This window comes from Tyto alba, unplaced genomic scaffold (assembly GCF_018691265.1).
Source record: "Tyto alba isolate M040663 unplaced genomic scaffold, T.alba_DEE_v4.0 Super-Scaffold_22, whole genome shotgun sequence".
Taxonomy (NCBI): domain Eukaryota; kingdom Metazoa; phylum Chordata; class Aves; order Strigiformes; family Tytonidae; genus Tyto; species Tyto alba.
Genome location: NW_024881296.1, coordinates 31,949,290 through 31,973,683, shown reverse-complemented (window position 1 = coordinate 31,973,683; position 24,394 = coordinate 31,949,290). Strand labels below are relative to the sequence as shown.

At 37.6% G+C, this 24,394-nt stretch overlaps 1 protein-coding gene across 2 annotated transcripts in view; it reads right to left on the bottom strand.

Moving 5' to 3' along the window:
* The window catches only part of ARHGAP18 (Rho GTPase activating protein 18), a 95,849-nt gene that overhangs the window by 5,715 nt on the left and 65,740 nt on the right, over positions 1-24,394 (bottom strand). For both annotated transcript variants that reach the window (XM_042795827.1, XM_042795826.1), the window contains exons 5-13: positions 22,117-22,286; positions 19,746-19,911; positions 16,790-16,881; positions 14,044-14,121; positions 11,098-11,257; positions 8,509-8,591; positions 7,083-7,289; positions 6,110-6,256; positions 317-441 (exon numbers count right to left, since the gene is read on the bottom strand). In XM_042795827.1, the coding sequence (XP_042651761.1) occupies positions 317-441; positions 6,110-6,256; positions 7,083-7,289; positions 8,509-8,591; positions 11,098-11,257; positions 14,044-14,121; positions 16,790-16,881; positions 19,746-19,911; positions 22,117-22,286 (1,228 nt within the window). The remainder of the gene's footprint in view (positions 1-316; positions 442-6,109; positions 6,257-7,082; positions 7,290-8,508; positions 8,592-11,097; positions 11,258-14,043; positions 14,122-16,789; positions 16,882-19,745; positions 19,912-22,116; positions 22,287-24,394) is intronic.

Here is a 24,394-nt window from a genome sequence, read left to right as displayed (position 1 = left end):
CCTCATTCTTTTCCTAGACTTACTTTCTTGGAGTTCCCTTCTGTCTTGTCCCCAGAAAGTTACAAAACTATTCCTGACCCACCAGATTAAACAGCAATTCATTTTTCACTAGTGGCGCTCATGTACTCCTGAAGGCGCTGTGAGCTTTATTCACATCAGGAGCAGTAAGTTAGTTCCTCAAGCATGTATTCTAATGGCTAAATTCAGCCAAAAAGTTCATGAACTGGACTTAAAGTATTTGAAAACTTTTTTCTTGATATAATATAGGAAAAGCCGTTTCTCCCAAAATGATAACAAAATAAAAATGTGTTTGTACCTTTTCTGGCTGAGAAACCTGGCTACTATATCACCGGCTTTTAGTTCTTCTGTCAGCTGTATTGCCATGGAAACTTTCGAAAGATGAGGCGCTTGCACCCGTATCACTCCCTGAGGAACATCAGCCTGCAAAGCAATAATAGTGTTGGAACAAAGCTGCTAGCAGCTGGCTTCTCAAAATGCAGTATGGAATAAGTAACTTAGTACTGTGCTCTGTACTTAACTACCATCTACTACACTTTGCTGCATAAATATGATAACTACACAGTAATTCAGTAAATTATATCAGACCAACCAAATCTTTTTTTTAACAGCAGGGAGAAGTTTAGAACAAAAGAACAGTAGTGTTTAATTATTTTCCAAAAATGTTGAAAATAACAATTACTGCTATATTAAAAACACACTTTGGTATGATAAGAAGCATATGAGATTGATATGGAAAGGACTTGCTGCAGGCATGAAAGCCAGGTAAGCCCCTTACACTACTCCCCCGCTAAAACTTCCAGAAGAAACCTTTCCAGTTTCATTTCATCTGAATTTCATGCCAAAAAAGAAATCACAAAGTATTCACAGGTCAGTCTACTTTAAGTGATTCCTCTTTTCAAGTATCATTTCCTTTTAAAACAGATATTCACTACTGCAGCTTTTTCTCCCTATTTTTTATTCTCCAGAATATATTCAGCTAGTCAACCTGCAGGTCTGACTACATAATGGATTTGTATTTTATTTCAACCCCAAAATCCTTGATGATGAATATCAATCATATTAGTTACAGAGAAGGAGGGCTCCAAAGGACAGTTTTTCTGTTCAACTTGCAGTACATGACATTTGAAGTTACAAAAGGCATAATTTATTTGTGAATAAGGTCCTAATTTCTGTTCCTGGAAATCTTGAGGTAATTTTTCTATTCGTATTACATTACCATTTACCCAAATGTACTCATTTTGATAGAAAAAGAAATGTGAGAGTCTCAGTAGTCAAGGTTGATTATGACAGTTCATTCTCTTCTTCCCACCCCTATTTACTGCAATTGTAAGGCTGAACATTTCTTCTTCCATAATCAATGAACAAATCTGGGCACCTGTGAATCTAGAATAGCTTCTCTGAAACCATCAGAGTTAAACGAATATAGAACAAGTATAAACGTGAGCAGAATCAGAAGCACAACTTCCTGAGAAAGCTAACAGCTCATTACTATACAAGTGACGAGCTATGGCAAGTAATTTTAACCAAACAATCCTTCTTTATCCAGTCTTATTATTTATTGATTTTAAAATACTAGACATAATAACTATTTATGTCTAAAGTATTAAGAATCACCAAGTTGAAAATTTGCTTCCTATCAATCATGGAATCAAAGATTCGTAAGATTCCTATGGTCTCAAAGAGCAACTCCCTACCTTTATTCCTAAATTTGTGAACTGTGTTCTTTAAGGCCTCCACCTATGGAAACAGTGGCTATAGCCATCTGCTAGGTAGTTAACTCCTGCTTAAAAATCTTCTAGCTCTTTCCAAACTGTTGGGATCCTGACAAAAGGGAAGGAAACTTTTAAGGATGAAATGGTTATTTACAGATGTCCCTAACTTGTCTTTCATCAAATTCAGCACGGTAAATTTAAATTGGTTTTCATCTTTGTATACCATTCTGTATTATTTTGTTGCAGTTGATTTTAATGGAGTTTTTTCCAACCTTCAGCTGGATAACAGGTTGGTTTTTTCTGTACAGCAGGAATATGATAAATGCTTTAAAAACCTGTCTGCTTTGAGTTTATGAGAGAAAGACCAAGAAATGTCCACAGAGCTGTAACACTACGGTCATAGATCAAACAGAATAATTACTTTGTTTATTCAGACAGAATCATTATTAGCTCAGCTAATGAATGCATGTTGCCACTTTCGCCACCTGCATTTACAGAAGAACTCATGCTCAGCTGCACAATATGTTAATGGAATCCAACTATAGAGAGAACAGATACTGAGCATCCCTTGGCCCATTCACTGTGCAAGTTGGTGGGAAAAAAAATGTGGCCATGAAACATCTGGGAGCAGAGTCACAGAAGGATCTGTTCTCTGCACAGCACAGTTAAAAACATCCAAGTTAGGGCTCCACATGACAACATACAAGCCAAGTACCTACAAGGTGACTGACAATATGCTGAAGGGTGGGTCACCTATATTGTTTAGTTTGTGCGTCCCCTCTCCTGCCTCACAGGCTCTCTCAGGATGAGGTTTACAACACTGAAACTTCTGGCTGAGTTAGGTACTTGCACATTTCAGAAACTTGAGAACAGATACATCCTTAGCTGATGGAAAACACACTGGCCTACAACATTTAGTCTGTAGCAGGCACAGCAGTCACCTGTGAAGCACTAATCTTCTTTCAAACCCTTTCCTTTCAGAGGGACTTGAATCTATGTATCACAAAAGAATCACATCTGCTTGGCTACAGGATCTGGGGTGGGTCTATTCCAGGTTCTCCTGATCCATTTTGCATGACACACTTAAATATTCATCAGGCTAGATGAAGAGAGGAACAAAGTAACTATGCAGTATTTTCACTAATGACTCAGATGACAGAATGTAATATGTAGTTATTAAATGTGTGAATGATACCAAACAGGAATGGGGCACGAGCATCATGAAGAACAAAACTGGAATTCAAACGGATCTTGCTAAATGGCAGACAAAGTCTGAAAGAAATGCGATGCAGCTTTTCTCTCTGAACTGCAAAGTGTTGCACCTAGTTTGGAATAAACAACTGTAAAACTATATAATGAGAAATTACTTAGCAGGTAGCAATTTTTTTAGTAAATAATCTGGCACTGCAGTAGATAACAAATTCAGCAAGAGTCAGTAACATTATACTGTGAAAAGTCAAGCATGTTATGCAAACAGTATGGCTATGGGATACAATGGTTATTCCAGCCTGTATTAGGAAAGTCCAGTAGCATTGTGTTGTGCTGCTAACACAACTGATCCTTTCTTTTGCAATAATTGCAATATATGGAGGAATACAGTGCTATTAGGTAAATTTACAGTCCTGAGGGCCTCTTTCTTTGCCCAGCTAGAGCATTATGCACCCCAACAGCAACATAAGGACTTAAACCCTAACACTAACTTGGGACCATAGGTATACGTAGGTATTCTGAAAAGCAATTAACTCTCACAAACCCTCTAGCATTAAGCACTCTCAATTAACCCTCGTGAGCCCTCTAATATTAACCACTCTCAGCACTGTACAGAGATCTTGCCTAAAGTTTGCAGTAAATGCTGTTTAACCTCTGCCATAAAAGGGGAAATGTGATTGATAGAGAGGCCTCATCAGAGGTAAAATGAAATTTTAACCAAATGAGCAGACTCCTATTAAGAATGCAGATACTGAGGCATTTCAGCAGAGTATGGAAGTGACACAAGCTCTGTCCATCTATGTTTAATCAAATGGGGACAGCATGTGGTAGAAAATAGCAACTTTCACTTAGGTTTTATTCAGCTGCACACAAAGCAATTAGCTCTCAGATGTTTCAAACACTTTTCACTGAAGTTGGGATTCACCACAACAAGTTGGGTGCCTCACTTGCCAATGAATAGTGAAATGCAGTTCAGGGACTACACAGGAAAATCACCTCAATTTCAAATTAAGGCAGTATAAATTGAAAACTGGGAAAAAAAAAACAAAACAAAACAAAACAACAAATTTTCTTTAAAGAATGAGACAATAGACAGTTTTTTACTTAGAAAAAGGTATAAAATTGTCATTCACAATGAAGCCTTATCAATTTGTGAATATGACTTTAAGAGTAATATGCTCTCAGGCACCCAAATGACTGAATGCTTGAAATAAGCATGAAGGATTTGTTAAAAATTGTACCATTTAATTTTGAAGAAAATCCCCAAATCCCCACAGAATTCCAGGGCTTAAAGAAAATTACTGAATAGTAACTTTACATTTACATTTGAGTAAGAATGTATTACATGAGACTTCAGCCTTAAATCTCCAGTGGATTAAAAAGGCATATTTTACTCTAAAAGACCAACACCACTGAATTACAAAAAAAATCCAATATCTGAATTTGCAACAGCATCTGCCTATTTCAGTGTATTTGCTGTTATTTCTGTGTTGAACAGGGGATGGCACCATTAAGTGTCATCATAACTCAACTGCATTGTAGTTTAAAAATTCTTTTCTTATTAGACAGTGTAAACCAAATGTGTGTTTAATTACCTTTATTTTAAAATTATATGTAATACCTCATTCTGTGTACATATTCCTTCATGTAGATAGAAATGAAAGTAAGGCAAAGTGATGCCTGGGGATTTAATTAATTTTGGACATTAAGAGATATGTCAAATACTGCATACAAAATTAGATAGGAACACTGAAATACAAGTCTCCAGCAGATGTTGGATGCAGTTGTCCAAAGGATCCAGCTATTTGCACATTTAAAAAGAAAAAAAGGCAGTATACTTGCAAGATCAAACCAGGCAAATTTGAGGTATATTATAGCATATTCTTTTGCTATATTCTATTTTTTGGCTTAATATCTTAAAAAAATGCCTTCATTAGAATATGACTACCCTTTTTTGTAACAGTTTGCTATACGCATATTTGAAAAGAAAAACCACCATTCCGACCAGTGCATTTTTACGAACTACCACAAGATGTCTCTAATTCACCAGAATCCTCAATATGACTTCACCCACAAGGTGGTATTTTCATGCCACCTAAATCTGTATTCATTGTGTTATCAGGATACACATATTTGGTGTTGCCTGCTTACATATTTAGAATAACTTTGGAATCATGTATTTCAAATGCATTATAATTAGCATATCATACTGTATAGGCTAACGAACTTCAAAAAACTGTAATTAATAACTTTATTGACTTCATAAATAATAAGTAATTTCACTGTATATGAGACATATTTTTGAAAAGTTCCGATGTCAGTGGGAACAGTTCAATTAAAATATTTATAAAGTACAGGAAAAAATAACGCTATAATGCCACAGGATTATGTTTTTTTCATTGTAAAGAATATGTGAAGAGTGTTACACTGAAACTTATGCCTTGACATCACTGATGGGTCTGGCAGAAGTCAATTACCTAATCGAGAAATACTGACCTGTAGATTACATACACAGGGGTAAGTTGGGAGTAGACACTTGGACAATAACTGCGTAAGAAGCAGTTTATCAGTTTTTTGCATCTGTTTCATCCTTTGGGGTTTCTTGGGGCGGGCAGGTTGTGCATGCTCTAGCATGCTCCACTTTACAGGGAATAGTTAAGATTCATTGAAGCAAATTGTTCAGTGGTTTGGGAACTCCTGTAGGAGGAGTAAGGATTAAATGCTATCTCTGTTTCCAAACACTGTTAAATATCAAATAGTGAAATCTAGATATTTATTTTTTAAGTAAACATATGGTCTACTATGACTTCCGTTGGGTAGCAAAGCGTCTAAACACGGGTACAGTAATACTGAGTGTTGTCACAACACTTGTTCCTTCTACAGTTACAGACCTAATGAACTTTTGTTTCCGATGCCCAAATTGAAACAACCCATGTGACATGATTTTTCAGAATAGAAATATTTTGAAAAATCTGACAAAAACAAACAAACAGCCAAACCCTCTAAATGTGTCCTGCTGGTAACCCAAAGACTATGAAACCCATATTAGCTTGCTATCTATTGAAATTCTCAGTTAAATAATTGTAGAGATCCCCTCTGCTATATCCACTTTCTCACTAGAGATGACAGTCTTATTAATAAAGTATTTCAGAAGTATGTTTCCTTACATCATTAGTGGTCTTCTCCTGTTTCTCATGCTTTTCCCGGTCATATGCCATCTTTTTCAGAAGTTTCTTCATAGCTTTGTCCTTTTTCTCCTTCTTCTGGCTTTCAGTGTTTTGTTTTCTCACTTGGTTAATGATAAACTTAGGAATCTAGATGAATATAGACAGTAAGTGTGAATATCTACAATATTTCCTTAAGTGACTAACTTATCAAAACTCTGTAGATTCACAAATTGTAAGGTAGAACTGAAAAAAAAAAAAAAAGTATTTATTTCCAGTAATAATTAAATATTTAAATAATATAAAACTGTGAAAAAAATTAAAAATCACTCCATTTGTGATGTCATATTCCATTCAGGAAGCTTTCAGAGGAAGGGAGGTGAAATCACAGAATATTTTTACTTTTCTCAGCCAAATAGTTCACTCAACACTTAGTTTGCACAACAGTGATAATAACTTTTCCTCACATGCAGCAAAGGTCAAAATTGTTTAAAGTTGCTGATGGACAACAAAGCCTGAACTTCTCCAGTCTAAGTAAGAGCTTTGCTTGAGACCGCAACACAACTTCATGTTTTATCAAAACATGGTTTATATAATAAATAGTTTGGCCCAAAAGGGAAACAGACTAAACCACTGTGTTTCTTGCTAATATCTCTAAGCAGAAAAGAATAAATTCCTCGTAACAATGTATACTGATAAGCCAAATACAAAGATTCCCCAAGGACTTATTTTTGCATTCACATGTATTACATACAATATTAAAACTCTGACCATCAGAGCTTAACTCTATCATAAGATGTAATGATTCTGTTTTGCTCCCATAAGAGTTACCTATGATCAATAACCCAGGTGGATGGGGCTGATCTTTCTCTAAATCATGGAAATAAGGTCTTATTACTTCTTTGTTCATATGTCTTGTTTGCAAAATTTATGATTTCCCATTTCCCCACCCTCCCCCCCTCAAGAATACACTTACTGTCCAGAGAAGTTTTTGGTACCGAATCATAAAGCGCATGACATTTGCTGTTCCAGCTGCCATAACAAACTCTCTTTGTTCAATAGCCTTTGAGCCAAACCCATGAAATGTGAAAAGGTTTGGGGCCATCACCATCGCAACATTCTTTAAAGTCATTTTATTTTTGTCTCGATGATCAATTACCCTTTGGAGGAATTCAAGAAGTACCTGAAATAACAGCAGAACTTACAGCTAAACTCTGCACATGAAAAAGTTACGAGGGAAACATGATGTTATGTATTTTTGAAAAAAACTCTTCATTCCTAATAAAACCACATTAAAAGCAATCAATAATAGGAAGTGTGGATATGCTTATACACAGCATTATAATGCAAGTTTTGTTCCATTTAATTCATGAAGTACATAATTCTCCTTATTTTTGTGGATAACATTTTCAAAAGTATTCAAGTGATTTCAAAGCCCTGCACAGTAAGATTTTTTTCAAAATTATTGTTATAGGTATGTAAGTTGCATCCCACAGATGCTTGTGAAAACATTACTGTTGCTTTTTCTTAAATTGAAAGTGAGCACAACAGTGCCAGCTCCCACGGTTATGGAAACCCATAGTGGCTAGTTCTGCAAGGTAAGCAATTCATGAGTAAACCACTGCATTGTGAATGACAGGTAGCCAGTTAGGAACTGACAATCTTCAGCTCACTCAGTTCCAGATATTTGTAACTCAACTCAGGAGCCTCCTGACTGCTTTCCACATCGTAAATAAACTCAAAAAGAGAGGCATGTTTAAACAATAAGATCTAAGAGGACTTTTTTGCCTGTAACAGAAGATGTTCTGCATCCTACACAAATCCTGCAAATTCATTTTCAACTGTAGCAATTTTAATAGTAAGCATATTCTGAAAAAGATGAATAGCTTTGCTACAAAAGGACAAGCCCAGATTGGAAGACTCCATGTAACATGCTCCAAACACCAATAGGAAGTGTAAATTTCTAGCTTATTGAGAGCAGAAACAAACAGCACACAGGAAAGCAGGGAATAAAAATGAAAACCTAAACCCATTTCATAAAAGCAAACTCCTGTCCATAGTATTCTAACACTGTTTATTTTTTGCATTGGAAATAATGACTGCTGCTGCAAAAAGAGGAATGAAACTTGTAAGAGAAAAGGTCGCTCACTGGGAGATTATTATTGCAATCTCCGGGAAAAATTTCAAGTCACATTCTTAAAGTCATTTGGGAGGAATTAGGGTCCTAAGGCTGTTTTTTTCTGAAGTTCTGTGAAATATGAAGAAAGAAAGAATCACTAGTTTCAGCGTTAACTTTGAACTGAAAAAAAAAGAATGTTAAAAAGACAACAGTATTCATTACAGTCGATTCACAGAAACAGACAAAATATTTGTGCAGGAAAAAAAGTATTAGCAATTCTAACCTTCAGAGTGTCTCTGTTTGTTTCAGGTAGAAGGAGAACCAAAAGATTCAAAGCTTGCAGCTGCTGTTTCTTCATTGGAAGATCTGCCAGTGAAGCACATGAACCTCAGTATTTTAAAATTGTCATTTGTTCTCTTCAAAAAGTATGATTTCAAAGTGGAAACCTCTTGCAAAATGCTGAATGCATACACATGGCTAATTGTCATAGTATGACAAAGGACTGGCAGATCCTTGTTTTCCAATACTCGTTTCCAAATGTTCTGTTGGGATTCAGTTGCTGTATGACTCAGCAGTCTTCTGGCAATATTTTCTAGATGCCTTGTGATTCTTTATTTTGCAATGTTACAAGAAGAAATAGTCAGCTAACAGTTCCTCCCTTTTTGAGCCTAGGCCCCAACATATGAAAGGGTACGTTCAAAACTGCTTTCACAGTTTCTCTGATTGCCTTAACAGTTGCATGGTCTCCCAGGTCACCCACGCAGAATGAGTACCACGTGTTGCTGAATAAGGCACGTCTCCAGCAACATAAGCAGCAGCAGCTGCAATGGCAAACCAGTGGGGATAAAGCCAAGAGCAGAGAAGCTTCACACATATCTACAGCCGTGCGTGCCGTACCAAACGTGGCAAACGATAATTAAAGTGACATTGGTTCTGCCTTTTACCCAGTGGCTCAGTGGTGCCTCATTCACCCAAGATGCAGGATGAGTGCATCCCTACACTCCTCCACTTCCTAGAAGAGCTCCTACATTCTGGCAGTGTTACGCAGCAGAAAGCCCCAACTGTCTCACGTTTGTCACTTGTGATAAAATTCCTCCTGTCATGCTTTAGAGGACATGCTCTGGCAAGTCTTCTCAGCAGATTCCTAATGAATCAGGCCATACCTAAAACAAGTGAAGAAGGAGCTACCTGCACTTGACATAGTTTTATCACACTATTTCAAAATTCAACAGGGCTGTTCTCATGCATCCAGCTGGGATGCCAACTGAACTGCTATTTCAAATACACTTCATCCAGATCAGTTTGGGATGTACCACCAAAAAAAAAGTTAATAGATGAAATAAAAAAAAACCCTTGTTGACTACTTTATACCATTGCAAAAATTAAGGGTCTGAATAAATGAATGACAAATCATACAGCCATTTAAAACATTTAAGTAGTGATAACAGTGTATCTACCTGCTCTAGAAAGTAAGGCTTAAATTTAGTTCCAAAACACCATGTCACAATGTTCAAAAAAGCAATGAGAATCAACCTTTTCCTAGGAAAGTAAGCAAAAATACAATCACAAAACAATTTTTAAAATTTATTACCTAAATAACGATTCCATTTTAGTTGTTACCTAAATTAAGAAATTAAATTGCTTATATTAAGTTGCTTAAATATTTAATTCTAACCACACTACTTAGTCACACTATCATGAAAACCCTGATTACTGTCACAAAGCTGGCACTTTTTCTCTCCCACCTAATCTTATTACATGTAACTAACAAGATGGGCAGACAATGGGAGGCTATGAAGTGCTATGTCTGTTTTGCATCAAATCCTTTGTCTCAGTGTAGAAAGTGTTTTGGATCCTGACATCTGAGTATTTTCTGGATAGGTAAAACCACATAAGCCTTCAGACAGCTTAGGAGTGGCAAGCAGAAACTATCCTGGATCCAATCAGTATCCAGTAAGTGGAACAACCTTGAGGAGCTGTTTGCTGCCAGCATAATTTGAAGCCCTTCTGGCCAGCTTTTACTTGCCACTCAGTACTGCAAAATCAACAATACTATGTAGCAGGCCTCAGCGCCAGCCCTCTACTCCCACCAACTTAATGGCCTTGAAAGTCAGCTCACAACCTGGAGACTGACACAGCCCACAGTTTTTAAAAACATTTGTCTATCTGCTTGTCCACAGTAATTCCCTGAAAATGTCCCTCAGAAATGAGCCATTGCTCTGCCTGCAGACAAGGGGAATAGATTTTTCTGAAACTTGCACTCCTATGAAGGCTGGGGAGTTAATGTATGTGGGTTCTCACTCCTGATTCATTATCACCATGCTACTCTCTTTCAATTACAGCTGGTATGTTTGCTGTCTTGGTTACCAGTTGGCAAGGAGGGCATTTTCACAGGAACTTTCTGATCTCAAGGGACCAGGGATGGTCAGCAGTTCTGACTATTCTGCTTTAACTTTTCCTGTTATCAATGGATAAAATAACTTAAACAGTATAAATCCTTTTGTTAGCTTTTCTGCAGAACTACTATACCTTTGCTGTTGTTTTCTTTTGAAGCAAATATTGTTTATAAACTGATACCATCATACACAATTTCCTTATAACCCATCTATACCTAACGACTATCAGAAACATCAGAAAGTGGCAGTGTGCTTTCATTTGATGTGTAAACTATTAAAATAGATGTTACATGAAAAGTAGTGTTTGTACATTAGTAAAAATATGCCCAGTCTCTTCCCAGGAGAAGTCATATTCTCGTTACTAAATTTGTTTCTTAGTTTCACATATTATTAGTGAAAATACTGCTATGGCAAAGAGGCACTTCTCTACACTGGTATTAATTCTTTGCAGCCGAGGCAGGAAGGACACTACTCACTCTGTACATCTTGGAAAGCTTTGAGATATTCTACAGTAAGGAGTGGCTGAGGCAGTTCACGGATGAAGAGTTTTAAAAGACTTGCTGCATCATGTTGCTTTACATTTTCCCAGTTGAAAGTCCCTTCATAAAATTTTGCTTCCAGTTCTTGGCAAAGGCTCTGAAAGGCAGTAGATAGAGAGAGAACCAACAACACTTGGCTGCTGAAGTCACGCATTATACACATACCAATACTTTCCATACCTTGAAAGGAGGAAAAAAGGGACATCTGAAATATTACTTAACTCCTACTGCCAACGATCTTTTGCTACAAAAAGATAACCTGGGGATCAGACATACTGCAAGCAAACACATGGTAATAGGCAGCAGACTGCCAAAACATACAGGAAGGCCTGCCTCAGAGCCATATAGAATATACTATAGGTACAAGATATCACACGCATTCACATAAGGGTTATGACTTCCTCTCCCCCAAAATATTAAGATGTGACTGATACACATAGCAATTCTGAAACTGCCACCAAAAGGTGTTGCTATAACGCATGCATAGCCATTTTCATAAAAAAAAAATATGGCAATTATGTGCATTGACACACAGTTTCCTATCAAAACATACATTAAGGTGAGATTGGTTCTCTTTTTAAAACACAGGGAAAAGATCTGTGTGACTGGATAGCTGGATGTCTTGCCATCTACAGGAAACTCCAGGCTGCTGGGCACATAAAGCTTTGCCTAGCACTGGATGTCAAACATGCCCTCTACGAAACGGGACTGTACTGCAGAACATGAGGTTATGCAGCAGAACAAACAGCACTGAAAGTCTCAGTGATGCATCATAACTCTGGGGTTGGGAAAGGGTGGGATACTGTTGGCAGCGGACATTACCATATACCTGCCCTGCTCCCATGGCAGTGCTGTTACTGAGCTTCCAGAGATGTATGACTGGAACACGCTGCAAGGACTGGGTCCTTCTTAGCTTCTCGTTAAGTATCAGTCCCAGCCTTGCATCAACTTCATTTATTGACCAGTCCAGCAGAGTGAGAGGTGGCCTCAGTATAGGGCCAGTAGCCCTGAGGCACCTCTCACAAGTCCCTTCCTTCTTCTTGACTCAGTTCTTCCAGACAGAAAAGAACAGAGACACTGGTTTGCTTTCTAAAGTACGTGAGATGAAGTGAGAGAAAGTACTATGGAAAAATATGGCCTTAATTATTTATCTGGACAAGAAGGGCACATTGGATAGAGAACACTAAATACATTTTTAAGATACTGCTCTCATTAAATTTAACTTTGTCCAAATGGAAAATGGATCTATTTCCAAAGAAAATGCAGACACTTAGGTTGATATATCAAGTTGGATGTTCTCAACTGGCCTCCAGAGAGCTCCTCTGTCTCCACTGATTATGTAGGGGGTTCAAAGGTGCAAAGATCCTAACTCATATGTCTAAAGTCAAGTGGGTATGATTTCCTGCCCATCAATAAAAGCAAGCTTTAGAAATAAAGATGAAAATTCTCCCTGAGTCTCATCAGCTCCTCCATCCACAATTCAGATCAAATCACTGTGGCAGTATTAAACACTGAGATAAAATGAGCTGTTTTAGCTGCGAAGCAAGGGCAGAAATGTCAACTATGTGTCCTAATGCACCAACGCTTAGATTTTAAAGTAAATGTATTTAACTATGGGGTATATGCAATGCATTTTTTAATAATAACTCTAAAATCCATAGAATAAGAAAGCAAAATATTTTTTCTTGAGATTACCTGTGCCTTTCTATAAAACTATACAATGAAGAAAATGTCTTTTTCTATAGGAGAAAAATGGTTTAAGAAAATTATCCTTCAGTACGCTAAATTCTTTTTCTATAAAGTTTTCTATTTGAATAAGTAAAAGAATTTAACGTCTTTGCTAACAAAACAATTATTTAATTCAAAGAAGCAGCTCTTGCAAATAAAGAGGTAAAAAATTAATGAAAGTCAAATTGTGAATGATCCCCTGCCTTGGAAATCATATTAAACTGATAAAATCAAAGAACAAACAAATAAACAAAACCACTCTGAAATCATTCCAGTTTGCAGAACTGATGAAAAATGGAAAATGGAGGAAAATTGTAAAAAAAAAAAAAAACTAATAAAAAAGATCTTCATTACTGGTAAGTAAACAATGCCAATTTCCATATTATCTCCTTCTTTCAATTGTTTCTAATGAACCAGCTGCTGGACCAAGTTCTACATGACAGAGGCTGGCAGATGTCTTCAGACAGCTGAATCCACTTAAACGGTCCTTTCTGTTCAAAATTTAAGGCCAGTTCAGACCGTCTTTTTAACACATTGACTCTTGGCGTGAATCATACTGTGTATTTAGTTTCCTGCATTAAGGCAAATACTGGGGAAGAGTCTGCATGTAATTGGCACTCACTCCACAAAGTGTCAGTGTGCACGGACGTGCCTAACAAGATTGTGCTTAGTGAGCTGAGTAGTTATATTGCTGTTCATAAAAATAAATGTGAGAGGTTCTTCAGTGCATGCTGGCTGCCTTGCCCTATAACATAGGTTAAGTCTAGCTATTAAAATAGGCTCACAATGCCAGAGAAAAGCTTCCTCCTGGGGTAGAAAAACTGTATGAACTGTTCAGATGATTAAGCTGGTTCAGGGAAAAAGCAAAAGGCTGGAAAACTCGTGCCAAGAATTAATGAGATTTTGGCACAACTGAATTTGAAACATAGCCTTGACTCCTTCAAACCTGAACTCTGGTCTTCTCCCCAAAACTACACGGAATGCAACCATCCGCTTTCTGGCTACTATAACTCAAGTTTTCTTTGTAAAGAGATTATGCTTTGTGGGTGTGAAGATTTTCATAACAACTTGATGATAAAATATATTTGTACGAATAAATAAAATCAGCAAACAGGTAAGTTTTGGGGGATGTTGAGAATCTGTGAAGTGTTTTACCTTTACTCGTGTTGCAACTCCTGGTATTCTAAGAAGTCCTTCTGTTTCCAGAGTTGCCTCCTCTATCTGGGCAATCAGCTGTCAAATACAAAACAAACTGCATGAACAAAGATGCCAATTAAAAATTACTGGTAGATAGTTCTGATATATTGGAGCTTTTATATATGTATCTGTGTGTGTGTATGTGTTCGAATAAATTTGTGCATGTACAAGTAGACACACAAACACACAGTTTACAAATGGACTACAGCTGCAGATGTAGAACAAGAACTTTAATATGTCTCTTACCTGTTTTATGAACAATATTAATGAAGAGTTTGTCTATTTTATTAAAAAAGAAAAATGCATTTTTTAGACCTCCTTCAAGTCTCCTCTGAAGACTGAAGCAGATTTTTCCAAAATTACTCTGGCTTCAAAAATAAATCCCGACTACTATCCTTGTTAAAATGCATCTGAATCAAAACAAGGTAACATTAGAGTACTAATTCTCTCACAGATACTCTTTTTATGACTTTACCAGAGAAGAACTAAGTACTTTTAGGCTTTAAAGGAGGCTCAGTTTTGCAAATGCTGGTATTCTCCTAACAAACTCCAGTTTGCTACACATGGCTTAGATAAATTAGCAGAAATTCTGTAAAAGTACTTAAAACGCATATCATAAATTCTGTTTCTCTAAAAGATATGCCTGGAAGTATTCACTGAAGGATGGATCTAAGAGTATTCAAAATAAATTTGTAAACACCAAAAGCTCATGACATCATGTTAGCACAAACGGTTCTCACAATGTTTAACTAGGGCAGTGCCTTTGTTACATACATCCAAGAGCTGTGCCAGCTCTTGGGTAAGAAAAATGATGCAACACAGTTGTGTTTTCTCCAGTTACAGAAATTAAAGGGGGTTCACCTACCACCATATTTATGTAACTGATAAATGCCATTAAAAAAAGATCAGGAAGAAAAAGCCACGAAGTTAGAAAAGAGCATTAAAAGTGCTGATTTATTGTCCTTGGTTAAAAGAAGAGTGCTAACTGGCCGCACCCAACTCTCACTGTACCTGGCTTGCTTACACCAGAGCAGTGGCTGCTGCCCTCACCTGCTCTGGGTGACGCTCTGGGTACATTGTGTGATCTCCCACCATCACCACGCGGAGTGGGAGGCAAGGCCTGGTGGCATCACCGGTGGCCACAACTCCTCCGCACACCCTCCCTCACAAGTGCCCCCTTGGCAGGCAGCAAGAGGTGGCCACTGGCCAGCACCAGCCTCCTGACTATAGGAAATCCCCTCTTCACCTCCACCAGGGCTGTTTTGCATGGCTTCACTAGCATGAATGAATGAAGACATGAATTACGATCAGCAGAAACTTCTGGTGGTGATACATGGATTGGTTTTACCCTCAGATTTTCCAGTCAGAAAACCTCTAGGCTAAAGTAGTCATTATTTTTAACCATAATTCCTCAATGAAATAACTACTAGGTGTATTTTTATTAAAAGATTTAATTAAGCAGCCTTCCTATTAGCTTGGTTTGTTTCATTTCAGTGATAACCAAAGTACATTTAAAAAGCAGTATGCACAAAAATGTTCTTCCTTGCACTTTACATAAAATCCCTATTCTTGGAAAGCACGTGCTATAGAGGACAGCCAGAAGAAATGGGAAACTTTTTCTTTTCATAGTCTCATTTAAAGAAAAACTGTATTCCAAATGATGTCTGCACCTTGCAAAACAAATCACATCTATAAGCTAGAAATGTTTAAGTAGAATTTTCTTCCTGAAGAACTATGCCTACTATGTTGCTAGGGTAGAACAGTGATCAATCACTTTCTGTCGTTTGATTTCTTTTTTTCTAGATAGCATCTTTCCCAGAAATGTATTTTTATGATCCCGAGGAAGTAATTTCTGGCATGAATGACACAGAAATAGTTTTGAGAGAGTGATGCAAAACTACTTTGAGTTTTCTATTACTTGGAAAATAACTTAACAAGCAGGTCCCCAAACCTACTGAAACGGTGATGACACAGCACTGAGTTTTTGTCAGTGTTAGGACAGGTCCACACACTGTGGTCTCTCCCTTCTTATGCAATAAGACCTGCTATGCATGAGCAGTAAATCCAAGGTCTCCAACATCTTTGCCATTATCTTCCCCGTTATCATCACATGATATGGGCCAAAGCATCCTCCCATGTTCTAAAGCAACAAATCTTCCAGAAAAGGGCTGCTGCCACCACCAGAGGCAATTATCTAGCCTGATTCCCAGCCCCTGCCCACTTGCCTTGTGGCACAAATCACTTCTGAAAAGAGAAAACCACTTCCTAGAAAGGAAGGTTCAGCCTGTGGGCCAAAGATTGAGAACTTCTATGGAATTTCAAGAATTTTCTCTGAAAAAAACATAAAAGGCAGTCCTACTGATGATGGAAGTTACACCACCTTTATGAAATGGAATTTGGCTGCGGTGGGTTACAATGATTGACAGTTTTCATAGGCATATTAGTAAACTTGCCTAAATCATGGAGACCTGTTGTAACAAAAAACAAACTTTATTCCTTCAACTCAAAATATGTCTAATACAAAGCAAAGTATCACATTTACTGAATTGGTAAGTCAAGCTGCAAATAAAAGTTACAGTAACTTTGATTGATTAGAGTAATATAAGGAAAACTCTGCTACAGGGAGCAAATCAATTCGGGACAAAATGTTATTTGTTTGTCATTTGTAGGTATGTAACAAGTTGACTTGTTCGTGCCTAATTACCTTTTGAAAAATCAGTGGGATCTTGGTTCCTGGCACCTTCTTCTGATCCTGTTCCAGTAAAACTGACAATGGGACACCAAACAAGCCAGAGTCTGAAAAATAAAGCTAAAGAAACTGAGATATTATCCACATCTGTTCCAGTACATGTGATAATGGCATAAACCCACATTTTTGAAGCGATAAGCCTATTCAATGCATTCAGAGCTATTGAACTTTTGTTCAAAGTGTTTGAATGTCTTCGTCAATCAAGTATCACACAAAGCATTCTAGCTAAAAGGATTCATTCATGTCCTTCTTCAACCATAAATCAGAAGTCTTCTGTTTGGACTTCAAATTGCCATCCACATATTCTGCAGTACCGTGAAGAAAACTGCATAAATGAACCATCTGTGTGGTTCCGGTTTGCAGAATGGGTGCGACGATGACCCTGCAATGCAGATCTTCCTCACTCAATGCAAGTTATTATAGTTAAGATACAAATGGCATGAATAAAATATCCAGAAATTTGGCTACTAAAACGAGACAGAAGTAATTATCACCCAGAGGTACTCTGAACACTTCTACGAGGGTTTTGAAAGATGAGCTTTTCAACCCCTGTGTTTTTGCGTTATTCGCCATCATCAGGACACCAAGATCACCATCCTGCCAAAGGTGTTTTGCCTTTTTTTTTTTTTTTTAAATAAAAGTACAGTTAAGTCTTGGTTAGAAAATAGCCTTTACAATATTACTAAGGCAATGCAAATTTTAAAAATGGGATACAGTCTCAGTTAATATAGCCCTGATGCAAAACTAGCCTTAGTCTTCAAGTAAATGGACTCCTATGTGTTTATGGCCCAGCTTAATAGAAGTGAATCACCATTAAGGGAGAGCTACACTAGTAATGACTAACCCAAAGTTTGCTGACATAGAACTTCTCTGTCAGAAATACTGATAATTGCAGTATGTGCAACTTTTCTGAAACAGCACATAACACTACATGTAGCTAAAAACTCCTGCTTGGTATGATGCCATATCAATATTGAGCACAGAACAGTTGTAATTACTAAAAAGATGTTGGCCCTTGAGGGAATGTGATATATGTCAAAGAAACATCAGTTTCAGTGCCAAATCAGGGAGTTCTTTTTATCTCTATCAGCATAAAAGTCTACCTATAAAATATATAGGGACTCTTACATATAGCCAATTTCCATACCTCACAGTTTAATCATTCTGAAGATCTTGTCAGTAATAAAATAAAATAAAATAAAAAACAAAACAAAACAAAACAAATTAAAATAAAATAAAATAAAAGTTTGTACTTAGATGAAATTGAAGAAAAAAACTGTAGGAAGTCAGTAGAAAAGCAGGGCTGGGCACAGCAGAGCACCCCCAGAAGAATCAAGTTTTCATTGTCTTTATGTACTCAAGCACAAAGAGGAGTAGCCATTCACCATTGTATGAATCAATTGGCCAAACTACACTTCAAGAGTGAAGAGGTGAGGGTCAGGTAGAGCAACAGGGCACTGAAGGCATTACTTGGCAAAAGCAGATCTGTCTGGCAGAAAGGGTGATAGGTCGTTGTCTATTTCCTACACATTTCCATGAGTCTAGCCTATCTTTTTTAACTTTTAAAAAAGTTTTTAATCAATTCAATGTTTTTCATGACTGCCTGTCATTCAGCCAATAATGCTACAAGTGAAATTCAATTAACAATGCATTTGGTAAAACGAATCAATTAAGACCCAAAATACAACAGAAGAAAGTGTTTTGTCTCTGTTTATTAGTGAAAGCAGAAGCACTTCATAGAATTATAGAATACCAGGTTGAAAGGGACCTCAGGGTCCAACTTTTCTTGGCAAAAGCTCTTCTGCAAGAAAAAAATGAATTTAAGGGATCAAGGTCTCGTAGATGTTTCTGTCTATGCTTTTTGCATTTAAAAAGTTACTTTCTGTTACTATAAAGTGAAGAGCATATTCTGAAGAATCTGTTGTACCTTTCTGTGTATGTCTCAACCCTCCCCGTTGCTTTCAATTATTTAAAGTAAGCTATTGCACTGTCACATTCACTGAACCTTGACCACAGGGTTTGGGCCAAAGCAGGCTTGTGATTAACTGGTAACACATTTCAAGCTCTTGTAAAGCATTTAGCAGAAGCCAGAAATACAGAAAACAAAAAAAGCACTGAAAGCCTCTAGCATCTTGAAATTGGTTTCCATGTGTCCTATGCTCCCAAGAAAAGCACTGTGATTATACATATGCTCCAATGGCCTGCAGAGCAAAATGATGTGTTTAAGCTGTCTTGACATCCTCTGCAACAGCCCAAATTTTCCACTTAATATGATGCCATTCAGCATAAAAACTGCATTATGGCCTGAGTAAATACTGGGTGAGCAAGGACTGTGTGACACAGGAAAGTTTGTACCAGACAGAAGAGGAAAGCAGGTGACAAAGGCTCCCAGCATCTCTAGCCAAGGACAACAAAAGCAAAAAAAGTCAGGTAGAAACACAGAATCACAGAATTATTTAGGTTGTAAAAGACTTTTAAGATCAGTGAGTCCAACTACAAAAGTAACACAGTACCCACCTTCCGGAAAGCAAGAAAATAATACCCACAAAGAGCGTATACACATGACCTCCCAGGGAATATATCAGCACATACAACCTTCTGAGAAGCAATTCTTCCTGTGCAGTATGCTATCAAGACAGTTCCCCTTCTTCACTCTTTGGTTTATCTGCTCACTGACTGACCTGAGTTTTAATTTTATATAAAGAGCATGGTGCCATAGCTGGAGTGACTATGTGCATGAACTTGCTTAAAGTGTGCCTTGAGTTCAGGCATATAATTAAATGCTTCTCTGGACCCATGTTACTATTTATTAACATGAATTTTCTGCTGGAAAATCATAAAGAACCAGATGCATTTGTTTTACTGGATTAAGACAGACCCATTTGGTTCAGAATATGAAATACCAACTCACCTTTGGTTTTGATCTTTACAGCTTTTTGCTGCTTGAATTCTGTTCCAAGTAGGTCATAGAGAGCAGTTAATTCAATCAGTGCTAAAGAATAGACTTTCTTCATGTCCTGGGGGGCCAGGTCACCAATCTTTGTGGTACCTGTTTTGTCCTTTGGCAGCCTGAAATTCTAAAGGCAGAGATTTGCAGCAGAGTGAATAATCCATGTCATAACAAATTAACTTAGCTCAAAGGCTGTGCTTCCTTCAGGGCACCACCTTTCATCATAAAACCTGCTCTTACTGACTAAATCATGGGAGAAACCTCCAAATAGGTTGAAAAGCAGATGATCTTGAAATCATAGTAGGATTTAGGTTCCTAGTGACTTCTGGAGGTCATCTAATTCAACTGCCTGCTCAAAGGAAGGCGAAATTCGAAGTCTGATAGGCTTGTTTGTTGCGTTGCCCAGCTGAATTTTGAAAACTCCCAATAACCTTTGTGGGAACCTTTTCCACTGCTTAATGCTCTCATGGGGACTTTTTTAACATTACAAAACAGAATTTCCCCTGTAGTCACTTGTGTCCATTATCTCTTGTCCTTTCACTGTGCACCTCCAAGAAGTCTGTCTTTGTCCTGTTTGTAACCATCTCCCACCCCTCCACACCCTCCACTTTCTGCATCCTTTTGAAATTTATAGTGGTGGAAATGGCTGTCCATGAACTACCCTACGCATGTACAATTGGGATAGAAATCCCGCTGCACTTATGCACACAAAGTAATATATTTGGATGTCATATAAGTAATAACAAAAGGGTTCCCTTCTTAGGGAAGGGGGAATCCTTAACTATGGCTCATTTGTACCACACTGAATGCTCAGAAGCTGCAGTCAGGCACCAACATAAGGAACTGAGCAGAGAACACGTGGGAGAGGGATGTCCCAGCAAATAGAGCTTTCCAACTCCATCTCTCACCAGCAGGCTTCTAAATAAGACTCTTGCCTTTGCCTAACATTAGAGTGTGCATGACTCAAAGCAGGAAGGTTGACAAGACTTTCTTCCATTTGAAAGGATGTATTATACTCCAGTATTATTTTTTCATCCTGCACAAACCCAGTGATAGCACAGAAGAATTGGCAGTTATGGTATATGACTAAAAGGGTACATACCAAAACACAAACATAATTTACAAATTGTAGACACATAGTCAGTTTCTTGCCTTGAGGTGTAATTGACTTGCACAAACATGTATGTTTAAAAGTAGCTGCCAATGATGAAGGTACACCAAATACAAATTGTAGATTTAAACAGGTAACTCCCTTCTTTTTCCTATCATTTTGCCACTCCTCTCATCACTGAAGGAGAAACTCCATAGCCATGTCTTTGAGGAATTCTTCATAAGGCTAGCTAAAAGTATAGCTAATGTATGTATTATGTATATATATATATGCATATATACAGAAGTAAGTTAGAGTATTGCTATTGTTTCCTTGTTACAGGCTGTGTTAGAGAAACATAACTCGAACACTTTAGAATCCATTTCTCAATATCCATTAGTGTCTGGTTTATAATGTTTAAACTAGGATACATGAGGTAATTACTATTTGAAGAACTGCACATGTCCTTATCTAAATTAAGTCTCTGAAGAACTGTGAAACATTATTACTTCAGACACTGTGTTTACTCAGACATGTTTGCATACACTGTTAGAAAAAAAGAGATGTTTTTCATGCTAGTCATTAGTCATACGTAACTGCATGTTCATGAACTGTTAGGTAGAGAGACATCCTCAAAGAGATGCCTGAGGATCAACAACAAAATGCCTCTGAGGATTTTCTTTTGGAATGAGCCATTTTTTTATTGAGAGTTGGAAAGAAAAACTGAGTCCAAACTAATCCTTACTTTTCTGCCATTTGACTTTACACTTTTATAGACCATTCTGTTCTTTATGCTAATCCCTCACCTATCTGCCCTGGGTAACTGCACAGGGTTTCTACAGGTATTCACCAACCCTTTTTAAATGACAACAGAGCTTTTTATTACACAGGTAAAGCATCTCACCTCAGATAACAGGAAAAGAAGCTGTAAACGAAGGAAGTACAGTTTGTGTACAACTACCACTAAGCCACTACTCCAGCTTAATATTACCAGTCCATTATTGTTTACACATAGTGCATTTTGCCAGACAGACAATGACATAATTAGGCATAGAAGCAGTTACTTCCATGTTATTGAGAATACTATTACCAAAAATTAGTTATCTTGAGAAGGTCTATCTCCACAAAGCTGGATCTGACAACTTTCTTCTAAATCTAATTCACCCACTATCAGATAAATATCTTCTAAACAGTACCACTAGTAAAGACAAAGAATGAGTGCAATAAATAGGAAACGCCTACCGGGAGAAGAGTGTCACCCCCTCCACCCTTGTACATTTTGCCTACTGAGCTGTCTTTGAGATTAGCTGCCTGTTCTGCAAATGATATCTCCAAATTGATGTCAGTGTCTGAAAACGGCATGTCTTCAAGGAGGCTCTTCTCCTCATCTGTTCCAAGTCTGAACTTTGGATCTGAAAACAGAGAGAAAAAAACTAATGATCAACAGCAGCACAACTGAGCACCACTCAGTGCATAAGAGTAATTTTAAAACCAAGTAGAAGTTAATGTTGTGCAATGGATGGACTTTCTGTTTGCAAATTCACTGATTTCTACCTTTTTTATGTCAGTTGAAAATTTAGCTTTTTACAAGGGCCCATCTTTTGTAGCTTTTCTTGAATAATTCTGCAAAGGCATGGAGTTTTCTTCTATTTATCTATTATGAAAAGATAAAGCAATCCACCTCAAATAATCAGCAGACTGCCAGAATCTCCGAGTCAAACAGCTTTGGCATGAGGAGTTTCTTGCTATCAAACACTTTTCAGCCTCAAAGACTGTAACAACCTCCGACCAAATCAGCAATTCTTTCTGCTGTTAAAATTTCAAAAGCAAAAGGGAATGTTTTCTCTATGACCCAAAGCATCAACATCTGGAAATAACAAGGAGTATACAGATCATGCCTTTACCCCAACATTCCCATCTTCACCTCAGTCTGAAGAGTCTCCTCAAAACTGTTTGAACATCATTCCATGATACAAGGAAGGACTAAGTACACAACCAAGACCTTACTTCTCTTTCTCTGTTCCTTAAAGGAATTAAACACTAGGCAAATTTAGAACATTAAAAAAAAAAAAAAACTCAAAAAACCAGAAGGAATAAAAGGGAGGCAGTTCTGCTTTTAGAGAAAGAAGAAGTCTAATTTCATAGTAAATCAACCATTGTTTTTCAGTCTCATGTTAAAATATTTCATGAAAGAAGCAAGATGAAATTATATTGCAACTGACAATATTTAATACAAAGCATCAAAGGCAATTCAGCTAGAAAAAGATTCTGATCTCTCTCCCGTCTCTCTTGTGATGTGGTACTTCTTACAGAATAATACATCCAGGACTAGGTTCCTTGTGCAAGACATTACAAATACCTTGCAAGTATTTGTGATGAGATTCAGACTTTCTTAAGACCAGGGCAAATACAAACAAATCAAATCTGCTCATCTCAGCAAGACCATGATTCTGCCACTGGCTCCTACTCACAGGGAACTGCAGCCTGTTCCAAGCTAACATACCACAAGTTCAGGAAAAGTGGGATGGAAGTAGACATAAGTTGAGGAGAAGAACCATGAGCAGTGCATGTGTATTGGTATAAGAATATTGTGTAACACCATGGATTATTTTTTTTTACACTGCTGTGGGAAATTTATGTATGGCCTGGAATAACTATGCTAAACTAAGCCAGAAAATAATTCCCAGGAGGTAGTTACAGGTACAGCAACATTTGGCCTTGAAGCAAGGGAAAGGCTACAGATGAGCTAATTAAGAGAAAAGGCATCAGGGAAGTGCTGCTTTACACTGATACTTTCAGTGGTCTGCAAAAGAGCTGAGTTGCAAGCATGCAACCTGAACAACATATGAAGCAACAATTTTAAATAAAAATTTACACCAACTCAAACATTTTTCTGAATCATATCTGCATCTAACTAAAACACACCGAAACAATACTAGTCTCTGATATTCTTTAGAGGGAGTCCTGAAAATTACATCAGTCTGCTGAGGCCAAACTCAGGGGACCTGACAGACACGCAAGTGGCTGCAGCCACTGCAGCCACTCTCTGGTAGGGCACCGTGCTTCACACAACCCCTCCCACGTCAATGGAACTGATCTAGAGCTGAGACTCCTCCAGAGAGAGAAGGTGGATTTGAGTTAACACTTTGACTCTACTTACAACCGAGCAATGCTGTACGAAGTAGAATAAAACATTTCCAAATTTGCCCTGCCCTGTGTGTTACCATTTGCTCTTTCCAGAGTGGCTTCTGCTCACTTTCCATAGACCCCTAAAGAGGCCTGGGGCATACACTAAAGATTAAGCTGATCCTGAAACTAGAGCTGCTCCTTTCAGTAAAGAGATATACGAGACCTCAGTAACCAAACATATCCAAGGTCAAATTCATCCCTGGTTTCGAGCTTTGGCCTCCTTGTGCGTACATCTGTATATATCATGTAAACTGTTTAATGCATCTGAACTAACTAATGGAAAACTGTTCCCTGTCCCCCCAAGACTTCTGTCATGCTAATGCAGACTATA